The 27803-nt window shown below is 51.2% G+C and overlaps 7 protein-coding genes across 7 annotated transcripts; 5 read left to right on the top strand and 2 right to left on the bottom strand.

Annotated features, from left to right (window-relative positions):
- Positions 1-1621: 1621 nt before the first annotated feature.
- N7539_006616 (uncharacterized protein) lies at positions 1622-3024 on the top strand (the record flags this gene model as incomplete). Its single annotated transcript, XM_056936217.1, has 4 exons — positions 1622-1710; positions 1773-1816; positions 1882-1910; positions 1966-3024. The coding sequence occupies 4 exons, from the start codon at positions 1622-1624 to the stop codon at positions 3022-3024; spliced, it is 1221 nt and encodes a 406-aa protein (XP_056788152.1).
- A 1716-nt stretch (positions 3025-4740) lies between these two features.
- On the top strand, positions 4741-6716 carry N7539_006617 (putative glucan 1,4-alpha-glucosidase; the record flags this gene model as incomplete). The annotated part of the gene is made up of 3 exons (XM_056936218.1): positions 4741-4963; positions 5020-5854; positions 5924-6716. 3 exons carry the CDS (start codon positions 4741-4743, stop codon positions 6714-6716), a joined length of 1851 nt encoding a protein of 616 aa, XP_056788153.1.
- Positions 6717-6971: 255 nt separating this feature from the next.
- Positions 6972-7498, bottom strand: N7539_006618 (huntingtin-interacting protein K; the record flags this gene model as incomplete). The annotated part of the gene is made up of 2 exons (XM_056936219.1): positions 6972-7082; positions 7187-7498. 2 exons carry the CDS (start codon positions 7496-7498, stop codon positions 6972-6974), a joined length of 423 nt encoding a protein of 140 aa, XP_056788154.1.
- Positions 7499-8080: 582 nt separating this feature from the next.
- On the top strand, positions 8081-9776 carry N7539_006619 (3-deoxy-7-phosphoheptulonate synthase class II; the record flags this gene model as incomplete). The annotated part of the gene is made up of 6 exons (XM_056936220.1): positions 8081-8102; positions 8183-8292; positions 8354-8417; positions 8475-8567; positions 8628-8679; positions 8735-9776. 6 exons carry the CDS (start codon positions 8081-8083, stop codon positions 9774-9776), a joined length of 1383 nt encoding a protein of 460 aa, XP_056788155.1.
- Positions 9777-10136: 360 nt separating this feature from the next.
- N7539_006620 (uncharacterized protein) lies at positions 10137-14549 on the bottom strand (the record flags this gene model as incomplete). Its single annotated transcript, XM_056936221.1, has 2 exons — positions 10137-10695; positions 10753-14549. The coding sequence occupies 2 exons, from the start codon at positions 14547-14549 to the stop codon at positions 10137-10139; spliced, it is 4356 nt and encodes a 1451-aa protein (XP_056788156.1).
- Positions 14550-17114: 2565 nt separating this feature from the next.
- Positions 17115-18195, top strand: N7539_006621 (putative short chain dehydrogenase; the record flags this gene model as incomplete). Its single annotated transcript, XM_056936222.1, has 3 exons — positions 17115-17327; positions 17424-17759; positions 17884-18195. The coding sequence occupies 3 exons, from the start codon at positions 17115-17117 to the stop codon at positions 18193-18195; spliced, it is 861 nt and encodes a 286-aa protein (XP_056788157.1).
- Positions 18196-23112: 4917 nt separating this feature from the next.
- Positions 23113-25087, top strand: N7539_006622 (uncharacterized protein; the record flags this gene model as incomplete). The annotated part of the gene is made up of 2 exons (XM_056936223.1): positions 23113-23395; positions 23478-25087. The coding sequence occupies 2 exons, from the start codon at positions 23113-23115 to the stop codon at positions 25085-25087; spliced, it is 1893 nt and encodes a 630-aa protein (XP_056788158.1).
- Between the last annotated feature and the right edge of the window lie 2716 nt (positions 25088-27803).

A 27803-nucleotide genomic window follows, 5' to 3' on the forward strand; every position in this document is an offset into this window, starting at 1 on the left:
GGGCGAAAGGTCTGATTGATTGGCCCTGTGACGGTCGGGTGGGATTATCAGTCTCAACTTTAATCTCAAGTCAATGCAATATCTTGCTCAGTGCTCAGTGCTGACTTCTTGATATCTACCTGGCCTGTCATCACTACCCTGACCTACCCGACAGCCAGCCTCTGCAGACCGAACTAGGGCTCTCCCTCCATGGTGATCTTATCTCACCATCCTATGCCGCTTTCTCTGGGACTATGCTACGTCAAACAATTCTTTCACTCAACAAGTACTATACAGCAATAGCTTGTTGATCACGCGCAACTTCTCGAATGGGACGACGTTATTATGTGACAGCATTACATCAAACGCAAAAATACCGAGTGTGGACGAATCTAGTCCAGCAGTCTGGCAGTGATTGTTTCTCGGTCGCTTCGATTGGAAACCTTCATAACGTCTATCCGTCAATTCCGAACTGACTTTTGACTGAATCACTTGTTGCGTTTTCTCTCGGTACAGCTACCCGCTAATTCTACTACTTCAAGACCAGCATCGAGCATACATCCTTCTTTAATGATCTACGAGGCTTCATCGCTGGCAACATGCCATATGATGGCAGGAGAAATGATAGTCTTTCAGTTGAGGACGCACATTCTACGTCAACATCCCCAAAACAAAGGCTACCCGATACTGCTTCCAGGACACATTGGTATTCAGGGAATGGCGTTATGGCATTGCGAATTATGTGACCTCCGGAGTTTGCTCAGTCGCTTCGGGCCCGAATCACCAGTACGGCCACCCGCATTGTCCGCTTGACCCCCAGAGCGTGGAATCTGACATGTCATGTCAATACCGCAACATCCGCTGCTCATGACAGTTCTTGCAGATCATGCAGCCTTGTCTTCTGTCATCGTGCATTCGAAGAGAACTGGCTTTAACGGCCAGTGAACAAAGAGCCGGCCGTTCGGGGTGAAGCTTCTTCCAATAACAAGGCCGTGTCGAGGCTTTGAATGACTGAGTATCGCGAATGGCCCTGGACCAAGGCAGAGAGCGACTTCGTCTCAACTAGGCAGGCTGATAGATTTTCAAAAAATCATGTCCTCAAGCGAAGATGCTTCGCTCAGGGAGTGGGAATCCTAGATTCAGCACTGCATAAGAAGGGGGATTTGACGCCCTGCTTAGAAGCTGGCCGGTGTCTCTTGCCAGGATCTGCATTCCAAAGGCAGCCGCTATTGATTTGAGTCAGTAAGCCAGCTCTCCCTTGCTCCATTCCCTTGCTTGAGGGTTGATCCTCCCATTCTACAGTGAGCTGGAAAAGCTCAATGTCGAATATGCATAATGCCGCAGCCATCGGTCAGCCATGAATCTACTGCCTTAACAATTATTGACGCTCACCGACCGCTATCGCACGAGCTTATATTGAATTGAACAAGCACGATACATTAGCTGGCACGCGAAGTGAAGGCACTGACTTTTCTCGATGACCTTCGTCTATCTCCACGATGAGTTTGACAAAGAAGCTAGCCGCCTTCACACCCTAATTGCGCTTCCACAGGAACCTACACATCTATGACAGAGCTCAGCTGCTTGATGACGAGGATTTACTTGAGCAGACCAATACATTGAAGTTCCCCAAGTTGACACTATGGGGGACACCTCACCCACTCCGCAGCAGCTCCTTGTTGAGGCTATTGTGTTCTGGGCGATAGGTGTTGTGCTATATATTGGTCGAATGTAAGTCGGATTCAGCTGAGAACTTGATGCAGATTGCCCATCATTGACCAAGGATCAAATAGGGTATCACGAGCAATCGCAGGGGGATCCATCAAACGATTATTCTGTACGGGGTCACAACCGACCACTTTTAAGTGGTACAGTTTGCTGACCTGGTCTTGAACTTGATAGGGGACGACTATGTTATGACAGCAACATTTGTATGTTAAAGTCCGAGAGCAACCGTACGCAAACATACTAACATAAGCCAAACAGATGATCTACACGACCTTGCTCGTCCTCATTCAAATTTCCGCACGCTATGCAACCAATCTCATGGATCCGAAAGACTATGACACGGTTCTATCCGATCCCCAGCAAGTCAGCGACCGTATATTTGGAAGCAAGATTGTCATTGGCCTCGAACAATGCATGTTGATATCGACATGGGGCGTCAAAGCATGTATGTTGATTCTCTATTGGAGAATTACACAAAACCTACGGTCCAACTTTTACATCAAGTTGCTATGCATCTACGTCGCCACTGGATTTATTGTCATCATGGTCACTTACTACGCTGTGTACTGCCGACCATTCTCACAATACTGGGCGATGCCAGTAGACAACATGCAGTGTGCGACCTACCAGTACTATTCCATCACACAAGCGGTTTTCAATATCTCCTCAGATGCCATGATGTTCGCTGTCCCTATTCCTCTTCTTGTGAAAGCACAACTCAAGCGCCGCCGAAAGGTTGTCTTATTGGGGGTCATGAGCTTGGGCCTTTTCACCATCATTGCCGCCATTCTCAACAAATACTTCAATTTTGCCTCACCGCTTACTACCACGTACCAGATATGGTATATCCGAGAGTCCAGTACAGCCATCTACGTCGCCAATCTCATGTGTTGGTGGCCACTCTTGCGCAAGCTTTTCGGACTCAAGGCTTTCGCATACAACAGCAACCGCGGCAACAAAGGTCCAAATCACCGGCAGTTGAACAAAGGAGGTCGTGGTTACTCTGACGGCTCAGAATCAAGACCCTCAGTATCTTATTCCCGTCCCCTGCGATTTATGCAATCGCCTTTTCGCAAAGGATATCGAACTGGCCACGCACAACGCCATGGTGACACTCGTCGATCAAGTCAAGAAGCCATCACGCGGGCCTCGATCAATTTCACGGATGATCTGCATCGGACTGATACGATAGCCATGGATGACTGGGACTGCGAACGCAAGCAGAGTGTTAATTTTGTGGACCTGAAAGGCTCAAGGCACGATTCGATCACGGACCTGGAGGCAGGTTATATGAAGCCCTTGTCACGCCCAATGTGACCAAGGAGGGGGAGAACATCCACTCAGAAGTCGCAGCAACAGATCGCTGTCAAATCGATATTGTATATTTTATATTGAAGGCTTTTGGTACTAACAGCACCATTTCAAATCCTTGTAGTCGTAGAGCATAGGAATACCGAGGACGGATTGAGCTTCCAGCTTTCCCTCCATCCATGAATTGACGTTATACGCACGTACCGGTGTAACTTATCCCTAGACTTTAAGGGAGCTAGCTCTTCACGGAGCTTTAGGCGCTGAAGTATGAAACGGTAACCTAAAGCTTCACCACGAGTACACACTTACGGAGCCATCAAGTGGAAACCGTCGACGGGCGGGAGCATGAACGCAAGCTTCGAAATCGCACCTGTGCAGCCATGGCTCTGGGAAATTCCTAGCAATCAGGTTCGAAACGAGGCCGTATCGTGCATGTGATGGCTTCGAAAGGAGCAAAAACGAGAGACATAGTTTGACATGAAATTCCAGGAGCAATAGAAACAAACTTCTCTGATGGCCGAAAGAGACAGCAAAAAGTGAAAAACTAAATGCGCCGACCGGGGTTCGAACCCGGGTCTCTCCCTGTCGGTATAAATGGGAAGGGAAAATCCTAAACCACTGGACTATCGGCGCCAGTTCGAAAGGAGAACCCGGATCTCTATTATATATGGAGCTTATCAAAACCCCATTTTCACTCCACCAAAGCATCACTTGAACCATGGTTAGCACCACATTGCCCACGCTGCGAATATAAGAACATGACCACTCACTGTCACCTGGCGACCTACTCATCCATCAGGGGTTCCGAGTGAACGTACTGTTCTACGTAATTTGAAAGGTAGATCAGAGGCTATTATCACACTTCAATTTGATAGTATGGAAAGGTGTCGCTACTTTTACGAATCTCAGACTAATGCACTCCTCAGCAGCAAAGCCCAAGTCTCCAAAGACTCAAGACACGGCCCAGGGGGCTAAAGCGGGTCATTTCCACAGTCGCTCGGGGTGTGTACGCTCAATGCTCGTTCTTACTTCGGCCATATCAATTCGGACCTTCTGGCGGCCCGGCCCTCCCAAAAGTCATCAATCTCGAGACTTACAATATGAATGATGATATTTCTGATCATTTTGACAGACATCACTCTTTTTTTCAGGAGCGAATCCACGATGCCTGAAAAGGCGAAGTCTCAAGACCGGCTTTTGGCAAGCGATGATTTACCCCACACGGACGGCGCAGTTCTCCACAAACAAAAGTTACTTTCGTCACGACTTGAGATATAGTGTCGGCCCCCTCCACATGACATAGTCAACATCAACAGGGATCAGTCCGACTGAACGCCGAGGGCCAGTCATCGTCAAGGCTGAGGCTTTCTTCCATGAGCTAGAAAAAGTCAAATGACCTTCATTCGGCATCAACGAAAGTATCAGGGCAGGGACGAGTTCTCAAGAAACCTCGTCTGCGGGCAATTACCGGAAATTTCGCGATGCTGAGTGATCCGGTGCTCTTGAACAGCGGCGCGAGCGCAGGGGCATCGATAGCCGATGGTGGAGACGGTGCTTTGACTGCGGAGCCAACTCGAGGTGTTCTCAAGACGTATAAAAAGGGTTGAGATCGGCAGCCTCGAAGCGGAAACATTCCTACATCGACGCATCTAGACGTCTTCTCTTCTTCATAAACGACAGTCACTGTGGTCGTTTCTTCGATTCTTGCATCTCAGGTCAAAGATGCGTTTCACTACCTTTTCAGGCGTAGCTAGCGTCCTCTGTGCTGGCCAACTGACGACGGCCCATCCTGATTCTAAGGGTGGAAATTTGACGCCATTCATTCATCAACAGGGCGAACGGTCGCTGCAGGGCATCCTCGACAACCTCGGTGGGCGAGGAAAGAAAACAACTGGGACCGCCGCAGGACTTTTCATCGCCAGTCCTAATACGGAAAACCCGGACTGTGAGTGAAAGGTGAATCGTAGTCTCAGCTCCGATAGCGCTAATGTAATCGCTCAGACTACTATACATGGACTCGTGATTCTGCATTGACAATCAAATGCTTGATTGACCTGTTTGAAGGGTCCCACGCAAACTTTCCAGTCGACCGCAAATTCTTGGAAACGGGAATTCAAGACTACGTGTCGTCCCAGGCAGTTTTGCAGAATGTCTCCAATCCCTCCGGAACCCTAAAGGATGGTTCTGGGCTGGGCGAGCCCAAATTCGAGATCAACCTGAACCCCTTTTCGGGTGCATGGGGTCGGCCTCAGCGGGACGGTCCGGCTTTGCGAGCGACCGCGATGATCACATACGCCAATTATTTGATCGCACATGGTCAAGAATCGGATGTGTCACAGATCATGTGGCCAATTATTGCCAATGATCTGGCATATGTTGGCCAATACTGGAACAACACAGGCTTTGATCTCTGGGAGGAGGTTGACGGGTCTAGTTTCTTCACGGTCGCTGTCCAACATCGTGCCCTTGTCCAGGGCTCGCAACTGGCCAAGAAACTCGGGGCAACGTGCGATGCTTGCGAGTCTCAGGCTCCTCAAATTCTGTGCTTCCTGCAAACCTTCTGGAACGGGAAATACATCACCTCCAACATCAACACGCAGACAAGTCGCTCGGGCATCGATTTGGACTCTGTTCTGGGAAGCATTCACACCTTCGATCCTGAAGCGGCCTGCGATGATGCGACGTTCCAGCCTTGCTCGGCGCGGGCGCTCGCAAATCACAAGGTTTACGTCGACTCTTTCCGCTCCATCTACAAGATCAATGCCGGTCTTGTTGAGGGATCAGCCGCCAATGTCGGCCGCTACCCGGAGGATGTCTATCAAGGTGGCAATCCATGGTCAGTTCGGAAATGGTGTTGGGATCTCCGTCGCTTCTATAAATGTACTAACCTAGAGTGAAACGACAGGTACCTTGCCACCCTGGGTGCATCCGAACTACTTTATGATGCCCTCTATCAATGGCACCGGCTTGGCAAACTCGAGGTTTCTGAGATCTCACATTCCTTCTTCAAAGACTTCGATGCGACCGTGAAGCCCGGCTCGTACCCCAAGAATAGCAAGACCTACAAGAGCCTCACACGGTCCATCAAATCTTACGCAGACAACTTCATCCAATTGGTGCAACGCTATACTCCCTCCAACGGGTCCTTGGCTGAGCAGTACGATCGCAACACGGGTATTCCGCTCTCCGCCAATGATTTGACCTGGTCTTTTGCATCTTTTGTGACGGCCAGTCAACGTCGTGATTCTGCGGTGCCTCCTTCCTGGGGTGCCAAGTCTGCCAACAACGTCCCAACGACATGTTCGGCCTCCCCTGTTGTGGGAACCTACAAAGCACCCACAGCAACCTTCTCATCTCAGACCGAATGCGTGCCGGCAACGGACATCGTCCCCATTACTTTCTATCTGATTGAAAACACCTACTACGGAGAGAACGTGTTCATGAGTGGTAATATTACCGCGCTGGGTAATTGGGATACGAAGAAAGGCTTCCCACTCACGGCCAACCTTTACACGCAAGATCAGAACCTGTGGTTCGCCAGTGTGGAGTTTATCCCGGCGGGTACACCATTCGAGTACAAGTACTACAAGGTTGAGCCAAATGGCGACATTACCTGGGAGAAGGGACCCAAGAGGGTATTTGTCGCTCCCACAGGATGCCCAGTTCAGCCCCACCGGAACGATGTGTGGCAGTCTTAATCGCGTGGATTGCTGATTCAACGAGCATTTCTCGTGATTGACTGCTATAGCATTAGCTCGATGGGACTTTGATTATACTGCATTGAAATTGCTGAGATTGAGCTTCTAAATAATAGCTGAATGTTCCTTTCGTGATTCACACATGAGTACGATTTCGTGAAAATCGGTGTAGTGCCACAAAGACTAATATTATACGTACTAGCTTTGACCAGGCATCTCAATTGCCATCGGAAGATCACCAAGGTATCAACCATGTCATACTCGGATCGAAGGTGTAATAAACGCCTCAATGGCACGATTTACATCTCCTTCGTTGGCTCGGAGTAGATCCGTAGCCTTACTCTTGTTCAACTCAAGCTGTTCGACCTATTTTCAGGTGGGAGTTTTGTCAACACAATAGTCCAGAAACCCAGGAATGGATGAGTGGGCGAAGACGTCTTTTAAAATTCGAGCAAAAAACATAAACATACCAATAAAGTCACATCAGCCGGGTTGACCTTGACCACCTTTCTCGGCGCTTCAGGCTCCTTCTTCTGTGCTCCGGTCACTTTCTTCTTATCATCTGGAGTTTGCCCAGCAGCGACTTCCAGCCGGCTCATCGCCTTGTTCAAAGCTTCCTGCTGGGCATTGGTGGGCCCTGGGGGAGCAGTCGAGTCGCTGGAGACTTCCTCCGGGTTCAGCGAGTCGAGGGCAGCAGCGGCTTTCCGATCTTCGGCATTGGAAGGCACATGCTGGGCTGAAGCATCAGGATTTGCTGTCGCGGAGGGAATAGGGTCTGACATTGTGATCGATGTACTCCTGTTCAGATCACTGTCCCAAACTTGAAGTTGATAAGAGTCAGCACAGTAGTCAATACAGAGAACACTTGGACAGGATCAGCTCTGAATAGTGGATGTGGATAGCTCCACACTTCCTTGGGGTGAGGGGCGCTGAAGAAGAGCTGTGGAGACTCGGGAGACACCACGTCACTGATGATAATCCGATAACCTCAGCCTTCTTCCACCTTTTGCGGGCCAACAGTCTCCTGACGTAAGCAGCATCGATGCTCTGTGCTGCCAGACTTCCAAGGCAGCCAAATGAGTCATGCGCACTGTCCGCGAATAAGCGACCGCAATGGAAATTTTGTTTGTCTGGCTTTCTGCTTGGGCTGAGAAATCCAGACCGATTTGATGACTGTACATTACAGTGCAGGCAATCATTGTTGACCCTGAACTCAAATATAACAAGTTTCATATACCCCGAGTGGCTAGTGCTGACTAGAGACCGTCCATTCGTCTGTGGTCATCTGCGACGCTCTTTCGAGTCTTGTCCTCTTTGACAAGCCGTCCCACTCTACCATCCGTAGGGTACAAATGGAGCCAACGATGGCCAACTGGAGTCCATCGTGTGCGTGTCTTTGAGAAATTTGTTGAATACTGTTTGGATAGTCCATGGAAATGGCATCTTGCTGACTAGATCCCTTGTAGCGTGGACAACCAAGCCCATCAAGCAAGATGTGGTGTATGAAGACGTGCAGGGTGTCAAAGATGCCCTCTCACAATTGCAGCGTCTGCCGCCTTTGGTTACTGCTCGGGAGGTGAGTCCCTTTCAACGTGCATCTTCTTTGTCATGTGGGATGTCGCTCACATGGACAACAGATCAACAACCTCAAGAGCAATTTGAAAAAAGTCGCTCTGGGCGAAGCTTTTGTCCTGCAGGGTGGTACGTCCTCATGCTGGAAGACGCATATGACGACCCATGACTGACAATTTTCCCCAGGCGATTGTGCTGAGCTGTTCGACTACTGCAATCAGGAGATGATCGAGGCAAAACTCAAGCTCCTGCTACAGATGAGTTTGATTTTAATCTGGGGTGCGTGTGGAACACTTGCATACTCTCGTCAATAAACCCCTTCTAAGCTTACCCACACAGGTGCAAACAAGCCTGTCATTCGAATTGCTCGCATTGCTGGACAGTTTGCCAAGTAAGTCTTTTGTCTGCAATTATTCAACGCGGTTCCAACTGACAACAATCTGCAGGCCCCGATCAAGTCCCACTGAAACCGTGAACGGAGTCGAGATGCCCTCCTTCCGAGGAGACAACATCAATGGCTTCGAGGCCACTCCTGAATCTCGCAAGCCAGACCCTGCACGTCTAGTCTCGGCTTACTTCCACTCTGCTGCAACGCTGAACTACATGCGTGCCTCTCTCTCCTCCGGTCTCGCAGACTTGCACTCCCCCATGGACTGGGGTCTTGGTCATGTCATCGAACCCTCAATCAAGGATCAGTACTCCCGGATCGTCAATTCCGTCCAAGACGCCCTGCGATTCATGCGTACGGTGGGAATTGACAAGGACCGCGGCGTAGAGACCGCCGACATTTACACCAGTCACGAAGGTCTCTCATTAGAATACGAGTCCACCATGACTCAAATGCTCAAGCAGCCCGTCAAATCCGAACACGGTACAGTGACTCAGTCCAACCCTGCCTGGTACGCCACATCAGGCCATTTCCTCTGGATCGGTGACCGAACGCGGCAGCTCGACGGAGCTCACGTCGAATTCTTCCGGGGCATTTCCAACCCCGTCGGAATCAAGATCGGTCCTACCATGGCCGCTGATGAGCTTGTTCGATTGTTGGACGTCGTGAACCCCAATAAGGAGATTGGCAAAGTCACATTGATCTCTCGCTATGGCGCATCTAAGATCGCCCAATACCTCCCCGGTCACATTGCCGCGGTCCAAGCATCCGGCCACATCCCCGTCTGGCAATGCGACCCCATGCACGGCAACGGCAAGGCTACACCCTCCGGAGTGAAGACCAGACACTTCACCGATATTCTGTCGGAGCTCAAGCAAGCTCTGGAAATCCATCGCCAGGCCGGTTCTTTCCTCGGTGGAATGCATCTTGAGTTGACTGGCGAGGCTGTCACGGAGTGCGTGGGAGGTGCTGCTGGTTTGACTGAAGACGGTCTTGGAGAGCGCTACACTACATTCTGCGATCCACGACTGAATGAGAAACAAGCTCTCGAGCTTGCCTTCCTGGTCGCAGGGTTCTATCGCGAAGAATCCCAGGTTTGATGAAATTCACGTCGAATGGATCGAGCCACGGAACATTCCTCATTCATATAAAAAGTCTTTTGTGGGGCTAGCATGGGTACACAACAGGCAAAGGAAACAAAATACGCTGGGGTATATAGTGCACTTGCACTGGACCTTCAAACTTGAAAAATAATCTTTTCGATCTATAAGCTTTCTGCTTGCTTTCAGAAGAGAGACCCCAAAGCGCCGGGAGCGGATGCTGTCAAGTAATAAAACGAATAAAGAAAAAAAAAAAAGCAATGTAACGCCTTGACCTTCGTCCACGCCAATGTTATATGCACAAACACAAAAATGAGAAGCAAAGAACAGCTATCGCAACAGAGTTCTTGTTTTCTCCAATTACTCCCGTAGTGGACTTTGTATGGCGGGTTGATAGAAGTGACTTTTACGCCGGGCCGCCTCCATTCGGGCCCTCTGCTGACGTCTAGTCTCTGCTTCATCATCTGCTTCAAGACTGAAAGTGGGTCTATCCACTGAGTCAAACAGACCGCGGTTGCTCTGCTTCGGGGGGCAAGATTGCTGAACCAGCTTGGCCCGGTTGGAGAGGAAGTATGGTGTGGCTGGTGACATGCCGATGGCGTCAAGATTTTCAAAATTATAGCCTGGAGTGGCGGGCACGGTATAGCGCTCGCTTTTCTGCGTAGGTGTCGAAGGAACTCCAGCCAAGGGCGTTGGCGGAGTGATCTTTCGGAAACCGTCCACCGCGCCTTGGTCGGCACCGCAACGACGTCCACTGGCAGAGGGCGTCGACGGTTCAGCGATCCTCACAAGAGTGCCGTTGACGTTACTTAGAGCGCGTGGCTCCATACTCTTGCGACGTTTGGCACCACCCCGAGGCACAATCGAGCTGTCGACCATGTATGGCGCCTCATCTAGCCACTTGTTCTCCCTCTCACAGCTGAAAAAAAATTAGCAATGTTTTTTTCCATGAGAACGTAGTGACTATTGAACTTACTCGAGAACCCAGCCAACACCGACACACTTGACCAAGCCGCCTGCATACTTGACTTTTTCGAGTGTACGCAGGCCACCGTCCTTGTAAACGACGTGGGTGATACCGACCTTGGATTCTTTGGGCTCCTCGCCATCCACGGGCGATAAGCTGCTGCGAGGATTCCAAGACCATGATCGGAAGCATCGAGCACCCATTTGCTGCAGAAGCTCCACAAATATTCCTGACGCATCTTCTCCTTCAGTCGTGTGTACATCGACGTACACCACGGCACCTTGTAGTGCTTGTCCCCCAGGAATACTCTTTCTGCGGGGAGTCCTTCCGGCAGTGGAAGCGACGGAAGGAGACTGAGGTACTTGAATCACCGACTCAGCTCCATCGGAGCGCCGCGGGACGCTGCATCGGCGCTTGGGACTCGGGCTTAGCGGTACGCGAGCTTCCTTGCGAGGGGAAAACATAGATACTGGATCATTGCTGAAGAGTTTCACCGGCTTGCGGAGACGAGGCGAGGATCGGACTGGAGATCTGCTTTCGAGCGAATGACCACGCTTTCGGGGCAGCTTCAAGGGCGAAACCTCGCCTTCCCCCTTCAACGGGACCTTGCACACTGTGTGGACAGTTCGTAGCTGATCGATCCCTCGGTGAAGTGGGGTCGCAGGGAGATTGAGGGGCGAGGCGAAGTTTTCTTTATCGTCATCATCGCCAAATGAGCTGTGCTGAGAAGCTTCGGCGATGCCACCGTGCTTTGAGATGTCTCCCAAATGCTCGTGGTCCATGTTAGGGCAGTCGGCATCCGATACTTCACTATCCTCAAATATGTCCAGTCGAATAGGTGAGTACATGATAGATTGACTCCGTTGGGTGGTAGCGGAGGGAGGTGTTCGGGGTGAATTGGGAATCGGGGACTTGTCGTTGACATCAGTTTGATGGGTTGAGTGCGGAAGCAAAGGTGACGCAGTCTCCGCGGCCGCTTTTGAAATGTCAGGATATGAGATGTCTTCGACCGGAGGAGATCCCTCGATAGTCTTTCCTGAGTATCCAGCGAGAGAGAAGATTCCACGTCGACGAGACTTGATGGGCTTGATAGCTGATGAAGCGCTGGACTCCCAGTTGTCAAGCTTCCGAGCTAACGGCGTGAACCCAACACCAAGATTGTCAAGTGACTGGCGTTTTCCATTGAAACAGGGACTCTGACAGCCTCCAGAAGGCACGGGTGAATCACTTTCGGTCTCTGTGATATTCACGGTGCTGTCATCAAGGTTGATCCCTGATTCGGCAAACCCATCAAGAATGGGACTCTCTGGCTGCGCGACCGCATCCTCGCATGGTGAACCACACCCCATGCTGTGGGTCCCGGACACTGAGCCCGGTGTTCCACTAATCCTCGAAGATAACGAAGAAGAGTGGCTCGCGACGGCCTCGCCGGCTATCATGGCAGTGGCTCCGGAAGGTGAAAGACACGATTCAGTTTCGGTAGACTGTGGTCTGGCTTGATCCAGATCTTCATCTGCACCCTCCGCCATCATGTCGCGGTTGACTTCCTCTTTTACCTTCGATTGGGGAGTGGGAACAACCGATTCTTCTGCCCCATTCGTAAAAGGAATACCAATATCTTTGCTGGGTATATCCTCGGAATCTTGTAATACGAGAACTGACTCCTCTGGATAATCTTCGTGGGCGAACACCGCCTGGTCCTCTTCGATGACTCTCTCGGCTGCTATCGATGATTCTCTCACTTCTCCATATTCCTCGTCCGAAAGAATCTCCTCGACTGCGTCAAAGTCTTGTTCCGTTTCCGAATGCCCTCCCAACCCTTGATCGTCGGGGAGATTCTCGAAGGCAACGTGGAGATCTTCCATGGTATTGAGGCACACAGTCCCAAAATCATCAGGCTCGCGCTGAATCTCGTCACGGAGCTCTTGGATCTGGTCTTCAACATCAACTGCATCGGTGTCGCGCTCCACTTCTTCGTCCCCTTCCACAGGCACCTCTATTGCGGTAGGTTCCAGGGCTTCTTCCAACGCGAACAGTCTCCGGGGTAGCGGTGAGAACGAAGAACTTCTGCCGTAACAACGCAGCTCTATGCCAAAGATGTCACGGGCGACATCCTCAACGATCTGGACGTCATCAGTAGCTGATCGCCGACCAAACTCGCCATTCTCGGAAGTAGCTGTATTTGTTTCTGGTCGAGGGCTAGGAAGGTGAATGATGTCGTCGTCCACCTCAGTAGAGCTAGTTCTTTCTACCGCCCGTAAAGATTGGACAGAAATCTTGAATGGGGAGGGGATTCGCTTTGGCGGACTTTGAATTAGAGATTTTTTAGCTGATGACAACACTGAATCACGTGCGGTCATTTCCGAGAAAGACGCGCCCAAGTTCGCCTTTCTAGGTGATCTTTTCAACGGAGACGCTTCCCGTTCGCGTGCGGGTGATTCCGCATTAGATTGCGATTCTTGTCGGAAAAGCAAGCCACGATTGGGAGTATCTCGAAGGGAGAATTGGAAAGGTGATGCTTCCGGCCGCTTTGCGGGACTCGACATAAAGACCGAGTCACTGAAGTCAACAGGTTTGCCGAGGGTCGATGATTGAAAGTCGCTGTCGAACACAGCAGGACGAGCTGTGCTGGGAGTAAAATTGATTCTTCTCACAGGGGAACTTAAACCGGTGCCCGAATTCTTCGGCGTCGAACATTTGGGCTCTCCGTTCTCATCGAATGCGCTCGACGGCTTTTGAGGCGTGAAGTTGACTCTTCGCACAGGGGAGCTCAGTCCCACGACCCCCGGCCCTTCCTTGGATGGCGAATCAACAACCAATTTAAGAGGACTGCTCGGATTGTACTTGCTCGACAGCAGCTCGTCTTCCTCCCCATCTGAGCTGACATACGATGCAAGCGATTTGGTGATTTGATTGTCTTTCTTCGGTGACAAAGGCTTTCCTGCGCGTTTTTTGGCAGTGGAACCTTTCCGCCCACGTGTCGTAGTTGCAGCTGATTTGCGCATAGGTGTTGCCCTCAGTCCAGTGTAATGCGGGCTCTGACTTGATGATTCCGAATCAGAGGGAGATGACAGATTGTCTTCCTCAAGTTGATCCTCCTCTGCCCCGTTGGGCTCCCGGAAAGTGACCGTCTTCTTCTTTGCAGGACCGCGAAGAAGATTCGATCTCATTGTTGTGGATTTCGTGTTGACGCGAATCTGTTTGGCCGAAGGATTGGCAACTGATTCAGTCTCGGCTGCCGCCCGATCATTTCGGCGAGTAGCGACCGGCGCTTTTGCCGTTGTTGACCCTTTGGGCCGTCCACGGGGTTTCGGTGGTATTGCGGGTGTAGCAGCTGTCGTGCTGGTCGTGGTCGTGGTGGTGGAGGTGCTTTTCTTTGGTCTTCCAACCCGTTTCTTGATAGGTTCTGTTGGTTGTGTCGCTCCGCTGGTTCTGACAGTGCGAGCAGATGTTGCCGTCGCAGTGGGCGCCGGCGTTGCTTTGTTCGGTCTGGTGATGGTCTTCGCTGCCGAGGACGCGGTGGCTGCGGTTCTGCTTGAGGGACGCGCTGGCGGGCGTCCACGTGGTCGAGCTGATTTCATCTCTGGTCCTTGCATCATCATGCCAAGCTCATCCTCTGTATCATCTGAGTCTGATTCCTGAGTCGCCCGTGTGTTTTTTCGCGCTGTCGTGGTCTTGGTCACGCGCTTAGGAGCTGATACTGCTTTGGCCTGAGAGCTCGCTGTGGTCTTGGTCAAAGTTGACCGAGGCGCTGTACGTGTTCCCCGCTTGGCGGGGGAGGGTGGAAGCACGGCTGCGCGTGCCATTGCGGTGACGAGACTGCTTGTGATGTGATGTTGATGGAAGAGATATCGTTCTCACTATGTCATGTGTCGAAGGATCGAAAGGGCGTGAAGTCGTCTTACTATGGTTGGCGGTAGGTCGATATCACCGGTCTGGGCGCTTGGCGGTGTTGGTTGACAGACGGTCGCCGGTTCGTGTAGCGGAGATTCCAGTCGATTGCAGGTTGAAACAATCATGTGTGTGGACTGTGGAGTGATGTGATTGTGTTTGGTTAGGTTTGACCGGATCCGCTTAGTTACCACAGCAACTACACGTGACTGCACCCTGGCGAGTGACGACCAAGATGCTGCTCCACGTACGCATGTGGTAGTATTTCCCAGCATGACGATAAAAACAAGAACCCAAAAGTGTCATCGGATAAACCTTCGGATTATAATTAGAATGTCAAGGTCATTTATTCCTTTGTAATTACAACGGTCTTCAGGTACATTCTAGGGCTCGCACGCCACCTCAGCTGGAGGCAGTTGGACTGCTCTTGCCCGGTGCCAGTCGGAGGCACCGGCAGGTAGATATAGATATGCAATGAACCCCCATAGACTAGGGTGGAATTTGCGCCCACCGTGGGTTTGTTCCGACTCTGCGTTAGATCGATGGGCTCAACTTGATTGCCCGTATGGATGATACCTAGCTCAGCTTAGTACTTGACTAATTTAGTGTTGTCAGCTACCAGCTCGCGGTCGTACAGTAACCCTGGAAAACTTTTCCAAAGTTCGGAGAGGTTTAAAACTGTTCATTCAAACCTAAGGTTATTCCAAGTCGAGCGGGCTATCTTTAGTGAATAGTGACCAGCGTCCACGGTGACTATAGGCGCTGTAGCTACCACACGGCTTTTACTAGGTGCTAGTTGTAGCTACTAAGCTAGTACCTACCATCCCATTACTGCCCAGAGGGTGCAGACTACCTAGGACTAGCTCCGAATAACGTCGTAATTGCCTTAAATATTGGGCGCAATAGATGGAGGATATTATCTGAGGAGGGCTGAGATGCGATCCTCCTGACCAGATCACATGCCCAGTTTCAACTTATGCCACGACACCTATTTCAAGCCACTTGGAGAAAAACCCGGAACTGCCCGAATAGGTAATTTGCTGAGAATCGGCTGTATAAGCTCGAATGATCTGCCACCGGCTGTTGCGACAGACTCTGCTGATCATGTACAGTAGACGATGTGCGCTTATCATTCAATGGTATTTCGAAGATTGAGTATACTCAGGATCATTAGAGCGTTTAGGACGCGATGGCCCAACAGGCTCTATGATTGGCTAGTATTTCAGCTTCATTTCTCAGAATTGTGACCTACTTCATCCAAAATGCTCTTCAATCTCTGGATCTAACATTCGTCCAGAAAAAACATCGAGGTTAATGGCGATGGTTCCCACACCTTGTTGCACCAGATATAGCAGCTCTGCGATAGGTTCTAGGGGTGAACTGCTGACTCGATCACGTGGTTCATTGCATTGGGACATACCAGGTCAAGACATTGCTAGTAACTTCTAGGATTATGGCCTGTTCTTAGATAGGCTCATTCTTGGAGCTGAGCCTTCAAAAAGACCACTTGTGTGCTTTCTCAAGCCAGTCAATCTCTACAGTCAGTAGAAGAACGCGCCACAAAGAATAGACAAAATGGTGATAGTCGAGACAATTAATTAGCCGGGTATGGTCACATGAACATTGCGAGTGGGCACTGAGCACAAGAAAGCGGGGAACGGTGCTCTGAAGACACTCAATCGGCTTGCCCAAAGCGGGCATCCGCAGCTTTGAATCCGCCACTAGCACCCCCCCTCCTCCCCCCAACCTGGGGTTTTCCCCACAAACGATCATAGATCTGCTGTGTCCACAACTCTATGTTTCTCATGCATGGAAGCAATCCTTGCGGTATGGACGACTCCTTGTCGCTGACGCTTTTCACAAGTCATGTAGACATCATCAGTGCAAGTGAGCTTGCGGTTAACCCAGTCTCAAGGCAGGGCAGTCGACATGGTACCTCGATCAGTGTTGGATGTGACAAGCTGCCATCCCGCGAGTTCGATAGATTTGGTTGACGGCATCGATCCGCAAATAGAACTCCCGTTGTTGCTGCATTCGAAAGGTGGCCAAGCCACTACGGCAATTCTACTGGCGGGCCTAGATCCCCCAGGCTTGCAGGGTCCCACGCAGAGGCTCCCTTCTAGACCAACTGCCCAGTTGGAGCATGCTCACGAGGCCATCTCTGCTGGGCAATGCAGTATAGTACAGTTGCTTCGAAAAATATACCCGCTCTCCCCACTCCAGTCGTACCCTCATTCTCCCTTTTTGCAATGTCCCATGTCCCACTGGGGAGATGACCATGGCTTCGGGGATGCCGCACGGGAATCCGAACCAAGAGAACTCTCTCTGTCCAAGCCTATATAAGGAGACGAGGTACTACCCCGGGCATTCAAACCGAGTCAAACTTTTCAACGACAAGGTCATCAAGAGCTTCGCACCTTGCAACAAAATCGCTTGAGTCACCCATTTGTAGTATCCAAATACCTCCAAAAATTGCCAACATGCCTCCCGCCGCCAACGTGACCGAAGCACCGTCAGCTCCGAATTCCTCGGAGCCTGTCTTGCTGGGCCAAAGAGCTCGCATGCCCGAGTTCAGTCTTGCTGGCAAAGTGGTTTGCGTCTCTGGTGCTGGTCGAGGACTCGGCCTGACTCAGGCAGAGGCTCTATTGGAGGCTGGAGCCAAGGTCTATGCCCTTGACCGTCTCGAGGAACCGGTAAGGCATCTGTGTGACTCAAAACAAGACCCCCCCCCCCCCCCCCCAATGAAGTTGAGGTACTGAGTGCTGACACTATGTAACCCCTCTTCATAGGCAGCGGAATTTGCCCAAATCCAAAAACGAGCGAAAGAGCTCGGGACAGAGTTACACTACCGTCGTATCGATGTGCGCGACACAGATTTGCTGAACAGCACCATTGAGGCCATCGGTGACACCGAGGGCCGTCTCGACGGCCTTATCGCAGCTGCGGGAATCCAGCAAGAGACCCCGGCCTTGGAGTACTCCTCCAAAGACTGCAATACCATGTTGGAAGTCAATGTCACGGGTGTCTTCATGACTTCTCAAGCCGTTGCTAAACAGATGGTTCGGTTCGGCAACGGAGGCAGTATTGCCATGATTGCTAGCATGAGTGGGACAATCGCAAACCGGGTAAGTGTTTTTCCTGTTCTTATACATCACTCCTCAAGGTCACATCTGTAGCACTGAGCTTCAGTCCCGCTGCGTTTACTTTCGTTTGAGTAAAGAATACCACTAACATGTTTCTCTTGAACAGGGGTTGATCTGTCCTGCCTATAACGCCAGCAAAGCCGCCGTTATTCAGCTCGCTCGCAACTTGGCTGCCGAATGGGGCCAATACAATATCCGCGTCAACACCATCTCGCCGGGTTACATCGTGACTCAGATGGTCGAGAATCTTTTCCAGCAGTTCCCGGAGCGTCGAGAGCAGTGGCCCAAAGAGAACATGCTAGGTCGACTGTCACGTCCCGAAGAGTATCGTGGCGCTGCTATCTTTCTGCTGAGTGATGCTAGCAGCTTCATGACCGGAAGTGATCTTCGCATGGATGGTGGTCATGCCGCATGGTAGATCGCAGAGGAAGGTTGACGGTACTGACTGAACTGTTTATACTGAAAGTCAGCGTCATGGATCAGGGGCCGATTTCTTGTTATGCATGGCGTTAAGCGACGAAAATTTTTGTTCAATTAGCTTCTAACCACCTCACTGGAGGTGAAAACATCGATGAAATGGAATGATCCTTGAACCGAGTGTGGTCATCAAATTCAGAGTCACAGGTTGTTCGAGGGCTCCCGAATTTTTCAAATATGCCAAACTTTCTTGAGTTGTTCGCGATACACCTCCATCCGTTGCAACAGAAAGAATTGCTCGGGGATAGAGAGTCTCCGTGCCACTGAAAGTTCTAAGTATCAGCAACAGGTAAATGCCACTAGGGGCACAAAGGAATTCGAATGCGAGAAAATATTGTGTCAACCCTTCTCGCCTATTCTTGTTGTCACCGATGATCCATGATTAAATTAGTTGAATCGAATACCTGTGAAACCCGTCGCGAACGTGGCTTTCGAGATCCTGAATTTGGGTCCTTTTGCTACCATTTGACTTTATGGCGACGCTCTGCGTCAACGTACCTTGTACGTAAGTTCAAAGCAATGTAACCAAGGCCACCATGGCCAACAGTTGCGAACATGTGCTTGGACAGACAACAATACCTGACATCCCGCCCACCAGGCGAACCCATCGACTTGTTCTCCGCATGAAGAATTCAAAGTTTGACGAGGCGTCCAGAGTTGACAGCAAGAAACTGTCCTGATTGGGATCAAAGCACGTTGGAAACAGGCACAAGATCCCGGCTCACACCTGGAGTTATGGATCTCCACTCGTCTTCCCCGCGTTTTTGACAGTGTCTATCCGAAAAGCCGCATGTGACTTGCCAATGAGACTTCAGTTGTCATGGGTGGAGTCAAAGCGACAAGTTTCTTGCCCACCATCTCCAGGTTTGAGCGGACTCAGATGGGATCGGAGGGAGACCAGGGTCCGGCAATACACGTGGTGCTGTGGGTCGAGGGCATACTTGTTCGGTACTGGGTTTCCGTCAAGATCCCTCGTGGTTCATGAAATGCTATTTTCTTCCAAGTACATTGACGTGAGTTTCAAAAATATCTAGAAAAGCCAACTGGACCGAGGAGCTGCACATGGCATAGTACTTCATTCCTCTCTCGGCTCGTGATTTAAGTTTCACACTCAAACCTGGCGCGGCTAGGTGCGGCGAAACGCCTATCCGGCTGGAAAAAGAAAGTACAATTCCAACAGGCTTTCTCTCAAATCCAACGTGGTGAATCACGAAGACTCGAGGCCCCTGTCCTCGCAGCCTCCAGTTTGAGAACTGAACGAAAACAGCGTGATAGCGCGGCTGAAAAATCCTGCTTAGAACCATAGTGAGGTTATCTTGATCGACTTTGGTACGATCCGTATCGACGAGGACCGGGCTCAGGCAGAGCTAGCAAGATAGCAAGATGCTGATTTAGAACGACAGGGCCACACGCGCTGATTCAATGCTTGGCTGTGTCTACTTTGCCAAACCCTTCGACCCTGTCGAGGAAGAGTGGTGCCATTTCATTATCATGTACAGAGGTTCAAGTGGTTGAGGGCGGATAATTTTCATGAACGGGGCGGCCAGGTGGATGACATCAGTCTTCCACGTGGGAGATTCTCTCCCGAGATAACGTGCTCCTAGGCAGTGGGCAGTTTTTTCCTCGTATTCTTGGTTTCGGGTCTAAAGTGGAGGAGGCTCGTTGCGCGGTCGAGATGCAGCTGCGGTAGGACCGGGCAAAGGTCGTGCACGTCTGATAGATGGATCCTTCCCGATTCGTGCGAGATAGGCCGTGGCTGATAAGACTTTCCGAATGGGTACGGATCCTACGTTCTGAATGCTTGATTTTGCTTGATTCAGGATTTCCGCTCCGCAGTGTCTTCCTCTCTGATTCTACGTCGGAGAAATTATCTGCAATCTACTCGCTATCCATTCAATCACGGTATCTCTGTAGAAAAAGGACTCGGTGGCAAGTGATAGCTGAACCATCGGGAGGGGATTTTTCAGTCTACTCGATGTTTGAGGTCTCTGACCTCTGCTATCTCGATCGCCACTGACTTTGACAACGCGACGACCGTCTCTAAGCATCTTCTCTATCTGTGGTGTTTCACCAGCAATGCGCAGTCCCCCTCAAGCGACCGACTCCCCATAATTCTAGCACCGCATAATCCACTGAATATGGACCTGCGGTCACGCGAGATCCAGCTCAGGGCCTATCAACTCATTTCTCTGACTAACGAGATCCCTCCCCTCTGGGGGAGGGGGGGGCTCGAGGGACCAGTAGATCCTGGTTAGGGCGCCCCATCTTCGTGGTGAGCGCATGAGGTTCCGGAATCGGGCGAGCCTCATCGGAAATAATCAATTGCATAAGCTACAACTGGTGAGCAAATTGTAGTCCGAGAATCCCATTTTGGAAATTTAGGACGATGGTCGGATCCGTCAGATTGATGAGGAGGATCGGGTATTTCGACGAAGGGGGTGCTTTGGGAGCGGGCCTCCGCGTCTTGGCATCGAGAATGGCCGGAATCATGTGCAAAGGCCTAGATGGGGTGTGTTTCCGCCGCTGACTTGCGATCGGCTGAGCTCGTTTACTGCCGGGTGGCGGTAGGAGAGTTTGACTGAGAAAGTGTACACTGTAGTACTGTACAGTGTACAGTACTTGAGGTGCCGGAAGGGAAGTGACAGTCGCCACCACAAGTTCGGCAAATCGTCTAGGTGATTCTCGAAGGGGTTTTCAGATAAAGCGGGAGAATTGATGCAGAACATTCGAATCGGTTCATCTCACCCGAGGACAAGGGGAAAGCGTCGCCGCAAGCCTCAAAGTTTGTGGACAAGGAACCAAGCCCAAACCAGGCTAGTGGGAACAATGGTCTTGCACAATCTTCTACCTCAGGGTTCTGGACTCGGCTAACCCAATCATCAAGGTTTCTCATCGGACATTGGCTCAAGCCCCTGATCAGGAAGGTCAAACAAGCCCGAGTCGCCCTCGGCCCCTAGTCAAGACAACGGGCTTGAGTGGAAAAGCTACACCATGGCTTGGAACCATGGTAGTAGAGACCTTGGGCGGCCACGCGAGTTTTGACAGCCGGCAAGGATCTCAAGCCATGGAAAAGTTTCTTCGGTCAGATGTTGTGTTCGCGTGCGAGGGTCGTCCTTGTCGCATTTCCCTCCAAAGCGTAAACAGGGAAGAAGTGCCTGATGCGTGTTGCGCGGATCGATAACAAGCATCCAGGACCGGGTCTCAACCCACCTCAGGGCGATATCTGCGCGTGGGGGAGAGAGAGAGAGTTCGCGATTACATCTCGGCAGCTGCCGCTAAGAGCGCCCCGGTCAGCTTGTGCGCTAAGAGGGTCCAATCCGTTGGGTCGAGCAAATAACAAGCCACGCCAAGCCTCGAGTTAAGCTCCCTTTCCAAGGCTCAACGAGCCATTTGGTGTGGTTGGTGGTGGTCTTGGGTCTTGGCAGCCGGCCCCAGTCGGTGTATTCCGTCGGACGTCCAGCTGGTTCACTTTTCGCGGGTCTTGCTTGATCTCAACCTTTCTGGAACGCCCCAATCACTGTGCCTCTTCTCAGAGAAGCATGCATGGTTTGGTAGCGCCACATGCCACTGGAGATAGGCCTGAGCCGTCGAGGCCTCCTATTCCTGACTCGGGGATCAAGTACACCTGAGCGCGCCGTGGAATCAGGACAGTGTACTTGTGTAGTGTGTACTGTGTAGTAGTGTGTACATCTGGCAGGCCAAGGTTCAGAGACGGTGTGCAATTTTGATTGCGCATGGTCCGCTCAAGCTCTTTATCGCTGCATTTTAACCCCATCGTCAACTATTTTCCTTGTAGATACTGGACCATGGTGACCTGATCTCCTCCGACTACCTTTGATGGCACGCTTGAGGGCAGTCTTGAGGAACCTCGGGGGCTGGTTCCTTGTCATCCAACGTCGCGATCGCGACGTTTGTGGTGGTGGTGAACCATCATTGATCCCAAGTTGTACCGTAGAATCAGACCATACAATCTATCAGCGTACAGTGCCTCTTGGCGATCACGACTTGCAAGACGAAGCTCTCCGAGGATTTTCGCGCTCGGTCCTCTACTCGTCGTACAAAGCGTTACATGGCGCGGGACAGGTTGCATCCACCTGATGCCAAGCAAAAGGTCAAGGGCACTAGCGCCACCGTCTGGTGGTCCGTGAGAAGCCTAAAACGTGTTAAGGCCCACTCAATCACATGCTGATTCGTCGTGTGTTCGTCCTTATCTGCCAGCGACCACGGGGGTCTTGCCATTTTGGCTGGAACCCCCCCCATCCCCTGTGGTGGCGGATGGTGTGATAAGTCTGGGGTAGAGAGAAACCCACAGGAAAGTTCAGAGCACATGTTATCGACTACAGAGTACAGAGTACATGTAGTACAGGAGGACTGTCCCGCACACACATTTCCCTTTTGGGCCGGTCGATACCACCTTCAAATTTAAGCAATAATCAAGAATGGGGGGTTTCCCACACCCGAGTCCTGATTCGCCATCGGAATCTCGTGAATTTTCCTATATCTGAATTCTTCCACTTTGGTCTCGACCGGATTTCTCTTACTTTCTCTGATTTGTGATCGGCGCTCGATATGGCGAGTTCTGTACCATTGCGAACACGTAAATTGGCGTGAAAGACACCAGGAGGCCACTGTAGACTCGGCTGAACGCTCCGAACACGCCAGCGGATCCGAAACTGGCAGTACATCGGATGAACCATCGACAAGTATAAGAGTGTTCTGCCTCCTCCGCTATAACATTCGCCCTTCTTTTCTTCTTCTCTCCACGGTCCTTTCACTTTCCCATCAACGTCTCTTCCCCCCCCCCTCCGCGTGGTCCACTCCCCGTCTCCAGTGCTTTTTCAACAGGCTCTTTGGGATCATGGCGACCACTGCCTTGTCTCGCACAAACTCCTCGGATATCCACCAGTCGAACCCTCCCGTCAAGATGGCCGACGAGAAGGTGGCCGACCCCCATCGTCCTGAGAAGTCCCTCGTCTCGGACACATACCATCTCCAGATGGGTGACGAGGACCCCACCGAGGATGAGCTTTCAGGTCCCAGCGCATTGCGACGAGTGTCTGCCCCAATCCCCTGGGCTGTCTACACTGTGGCCTTTGTCGAACTGTGTGAACGTTTCTCCTACTACGGAACCCAAGTCTTGTGTAAGTCTTTTCTTCTCCATAAAACGATCTGGATGAAAATAAGAATAGAGCTCTAACAGCGGTGGCCTTCTTCTGTATCTAGACTCTAACTTTGTGAACCACTCCCTGCCCCAGATCAACGGCCCTCCCGGCTCCAACCATTACACCGGAGCTGGTGGTGGTAGCAGTCAGGGTGTCTCTGGTGCTCTCGGTCGTGGTGTCCAGACCGCCAACGGTATCAACACCTTCAACACCTTCTGGTGCTACATCATTCCTCTCTTCAGTGCCTACATGGCCGACGAGCACTGGGGCCGATACAAGACTATTTGCATCTCCATCGGCGTTGCCATTCTCGGACACATCATTCTCGTCCTCTCCGCCATTCCTCCTATCATCACCAATGACACCGCGTGCTTTGCCGTGTTCATTCTGGGTGTCATTATCATGGGTCTGGGTACTGGTGGTTTCAAGCCCAACATCTCTGCACTGGTTGTCGAGCAGATTCCCGTGGTGAACCTCAAGGTGCGCACCTTGCCTTCTGGTGAGCGTGTCGTCGTCGACCCTACCATCACTCAGAGCCGTATCTACCACTACTTCTACCTCTTCATCAACATCGGTGCTCTTATCGGTCAGATCGGTATGGCCTATGCCGAAAAGTACGTCGGTTTCTGGCTGGCGTATCTGCTGCCCACCATCATGTTCCTGACGACTCCATTCATCATGATCTGGGGTCGCAAGCGTTACCGCCAATCCCCTCCCCAGGGATCCGTCGTCTCCAAGGCTTGCCGTGTCTTCGCCTTTGCGCTCAAGGACCGCTGGCACTGGAACCCCATCAAGTTCTGGAAGCGCACCCATGATGGCACCCTCTGGGAGGCGGCCAAGCCCTCCAACATCGCTCCCGGCTCCCGCCCCGCCTGGATGACCTTTGACGACGCCTGGGTCGATGAGGTCCGCCGTGGTTTTGCTGCCTGCGCCGTCTTCGGCTACTACCCTCTGTACTGGCTCGCGTACAACCAATTGACCAACAACCTGACGGCCCAGGCCAGTACCATGACCCTCAACGGTGTGCCCAACGATGTCATCAACAACTTGGATCCTTTTGCGTTGATCATCTTCATTCCTATTTGCGACAGCTTCTTGTACCCCGGTCTGCGCAAGATGGGCATTCAATTCACTGCCATCAAGAAGATCACTGTGGGTTTCTTGCTTGCCGCTCTGGCCATGGTCTGGTCCGCCGTTATTCAGTACTACATCTACAGGGACTCCCCTTGCGGTTACAATGCCAACACCTGTGCCTCTGCCGACGGTGCTGTTATCCCGGCCCCTATCAACGTTTGGGCTCAGACCGGTGCCTACGTTCTCATTGCCTTGTCTGAGATCTTTGCCTCCATCACATCCCTCGAGTATGCCTACTCCAAGGCTCCTCGTAACATGCGTTCGCTGATTCAGGCTATCTCCCTGTTCACCAATGCCATTTCCGCCGCCATTGCGGAGGCCCTGAACCCTCTCTCCAGCGATCCTCTCCTTATCTGGAACTACGGCGTGTTCGCTGTCATTGCCGCTGTTGGTGGTATTCTCTTCATCCTGCAGTTCCGTGGACTGGACAAGGAAGAAGATGCTCTCAACAACCTGCCTGAGGGTCGCGTTGTGGCTGACGAGAAGCCCAACCCAGGTGCCCTGGTCGCCGCCGAGGTTGGCCCCGTCCGGGGTTGATCGGGGAACTCCAGGCATATTTAAAAAAATCTCGAGCCCATTGAACAAGTCAAGATGCTTGTTTCAACTATTTGCTTTTTAATACCTCTTTTTGTTCCCTGGTTGTTAATTGAGTCCCGGGGCGATATGCCAGAGTCCCACACAGAGGATCTCTCGACTCACGATATTCACGTCGACATCCCGATATTATGGGAATGCATTTAATGAATTGTTCACATATGAGCCGTGCGAATGAACACTTTTCACACAAACCTACAACTCTTTTGTAAAACATCGTATGTCACAGTCAAGTACAACAATTCTCTTAAAGAATCAGTAATGGATCGCGCGGTCTCATGATCCACGTCTCTGAAGAAGCACTTTTTGCACCACTGAACACTTGGAAGAGCCGTTTCGCTTAGCTTCTGTCCAGAGAGTTTGGCATCAAGGGAGACCGATGCGCTCTTTGTCAGGGAAATGCCGTCCACAAAGCGAAGAAATGCGAGCTTGCATGGTATGAACGTGCCGCGCGGCCGGGAGAACAGCCTGCACTCTGATATCTGAGCTTATCCGAGTCTATTGTTTCGTCGAAAATGCAGGATCAACTATTGCTCAAGAAATTTTTGCTAGTCTGCGACATTGTCGAGCTTTAAAGACTGCTGACCTACAGCTAGAATCTATCCTCGAGGTTTGTCGATCTCGCTGGCCCCTTTGATAGCATACCTTGAAGAAGGCGATTGAACCCCACACGTGACAGGTACATCACACCCAGAGACTTGGGAGCACTGGCCATCTTCGAATCTTGAAGAAGACGAAATTGCATGTGAGAATCCACGCGATGCGAAAAGCTCCCCCACTTTTACTCGATGACGGTCACTGAATATTCTGAAAGGACCGACACTGCGGATGACTTGGACGGACATGTCGTACAGTCACAGATATTTACTCCATGCCTCGGTGCTCTTGCTCGCAGAACAGTCGATCAAACTTGTTGAAGTGAAATTCATGTTCGTGAGCCTACTAAGCATGTCCGTGTCGGGGTATACACTGCAAATGTGGCCCCCTGGAACGGAAACCCCGGCGTCGATGGGATAGCTACTGTGCGATCCCCGCCAACGTTCTGTCTGGGCTTGAAGCCGTGAATGATTCTCACGGTCATGTCATGTTGACCCTGACATTTTGTTGTTGACTTACCTCGACCGAGCCCAGAAAAGCTCTTCCACACGCGACTCATGTCCTCGTGATCTGTCTTGAACGGGCACAGTTGCGCTGGGCTCTTCCTGAGACAACTTCACACCTGACAGGCTTATAATTGTTTTCGCTGTATGCCGCCACCGACGAGGTCATGGATCTGAATCAGTGTCCAATATCAGACCTGTGACGAGAGAAAAAGAAGACTCCACGTTGAGATCTTCAATTTAAGGAACGAAGATTATAGACATGCCATTGACTTTATGCACTAGTCACTGGAGTATCAGAACAGAAACCACAAAACAACATTCAATCTCATCATTTGGAATGATTCACAGCCATGGAAACGTCTCGCGGACATCATTTACGACAACTGAGCACGCTGGACCAAACCGAGGAATCTGGACTGCTTGCGCCCGTGCTCGTGCCCGTGTTATTGCCTCTGTTCGAGCACCAACTTAGAGATCGCGCACCGGGAGACTCTTATCATGGAAGCCTGTCAGGGTTGATAGTGCGTCGAGTTACTTCGTGTTTAAAGGACAACAGATGGATCCTCGTTCGAATCTCAAGTGGACAATTGCGCTCGATTTCGGCTATCGAGCCTTGGCTGGAGACATTTGTTGACTACAGCGAATCAGAATACACCACAAGAGATGGAATACGGTCGACCGGATTATATTGCCAAAAAGTCGTCAATTTCGCTGCCTGGTCGGAGATGCCAATGACGCAAGAGAAAGACTACAGATTCATCACGAGACTCTCGTCACATGATGGGGACAATCAGATCTATCCACGCATCTGCAGCCATCTCCTGGATTGTAGACAGACCGTCTCTTGTCGTTCGAAGCCGTCCCCTCGAGCGGTAACCTTGTCGGGTGTCCAGTTAATTTGCTACTCTACCATTTCTGTCAGGCATTCGAAGAATCTCCCCGTGAACACAGGCATCAAGAATGTTGCATGCTGTTAGTCACGCCAGAGAGTTTGGGCCGGGTGACGAAGGGTTGCTCCGAACACCCAGCACGCGAACAGAGTTGGTGAAAGATTTCCACAGGATCCGCTCGGTGGCTTACGGTGGCTTACTGGAAATCACCGAAGACTAGTTGTAGGCTTGGGCAGTTCAGCCCTGAGCCTAGTCATTTGATCGATGATGACGGCGCATGACGGTGCATGGCACGAGCGGAGCTGGAGGACACACAATTTTGAGGCAACCAGACTTTAAAAGGAAAAAAAGGAAAGAGAAGTCGCCGGTACTACTGGTTCGTCAATCCTTGCACAAAACCAGGAACCAAGAGTTTGTAAGTCGACACTCGAAATCAAGAATCTTGCTGACATGACCCGACTGATCGTACACTACTTTCTGATCCACTCAGCGATGCAATCAACTCGTGCGAAATGATCTGATATGGTCGGCAGTCGGCACAGCCGGAAGTGTTCTCAGCAACGAGAGATTGATTGATTTCTTCTAAAGCAGGTACCACAGGATATCATTAGATCGAGCAAGGTTCTCCAACGAGTCCAAGCGTCGCGCTCTTAAACAAGCGCATAA

This window comes from Penicillium diatomitis (genome assembly GCF_028827545.1).
Source record: "Penicillium diatomitis strain IBT 30728 chromosome Unknown utg000009l_segment0_segment0, whole genome shotgun sequence".
NCBI classification, from domain to species: Eukaryota; Fungi; Ascomycota; class Eurotiomycetes; order Eurotiales; family Aspergillaceae; genus Penicillium; species Penicillium diatomitis.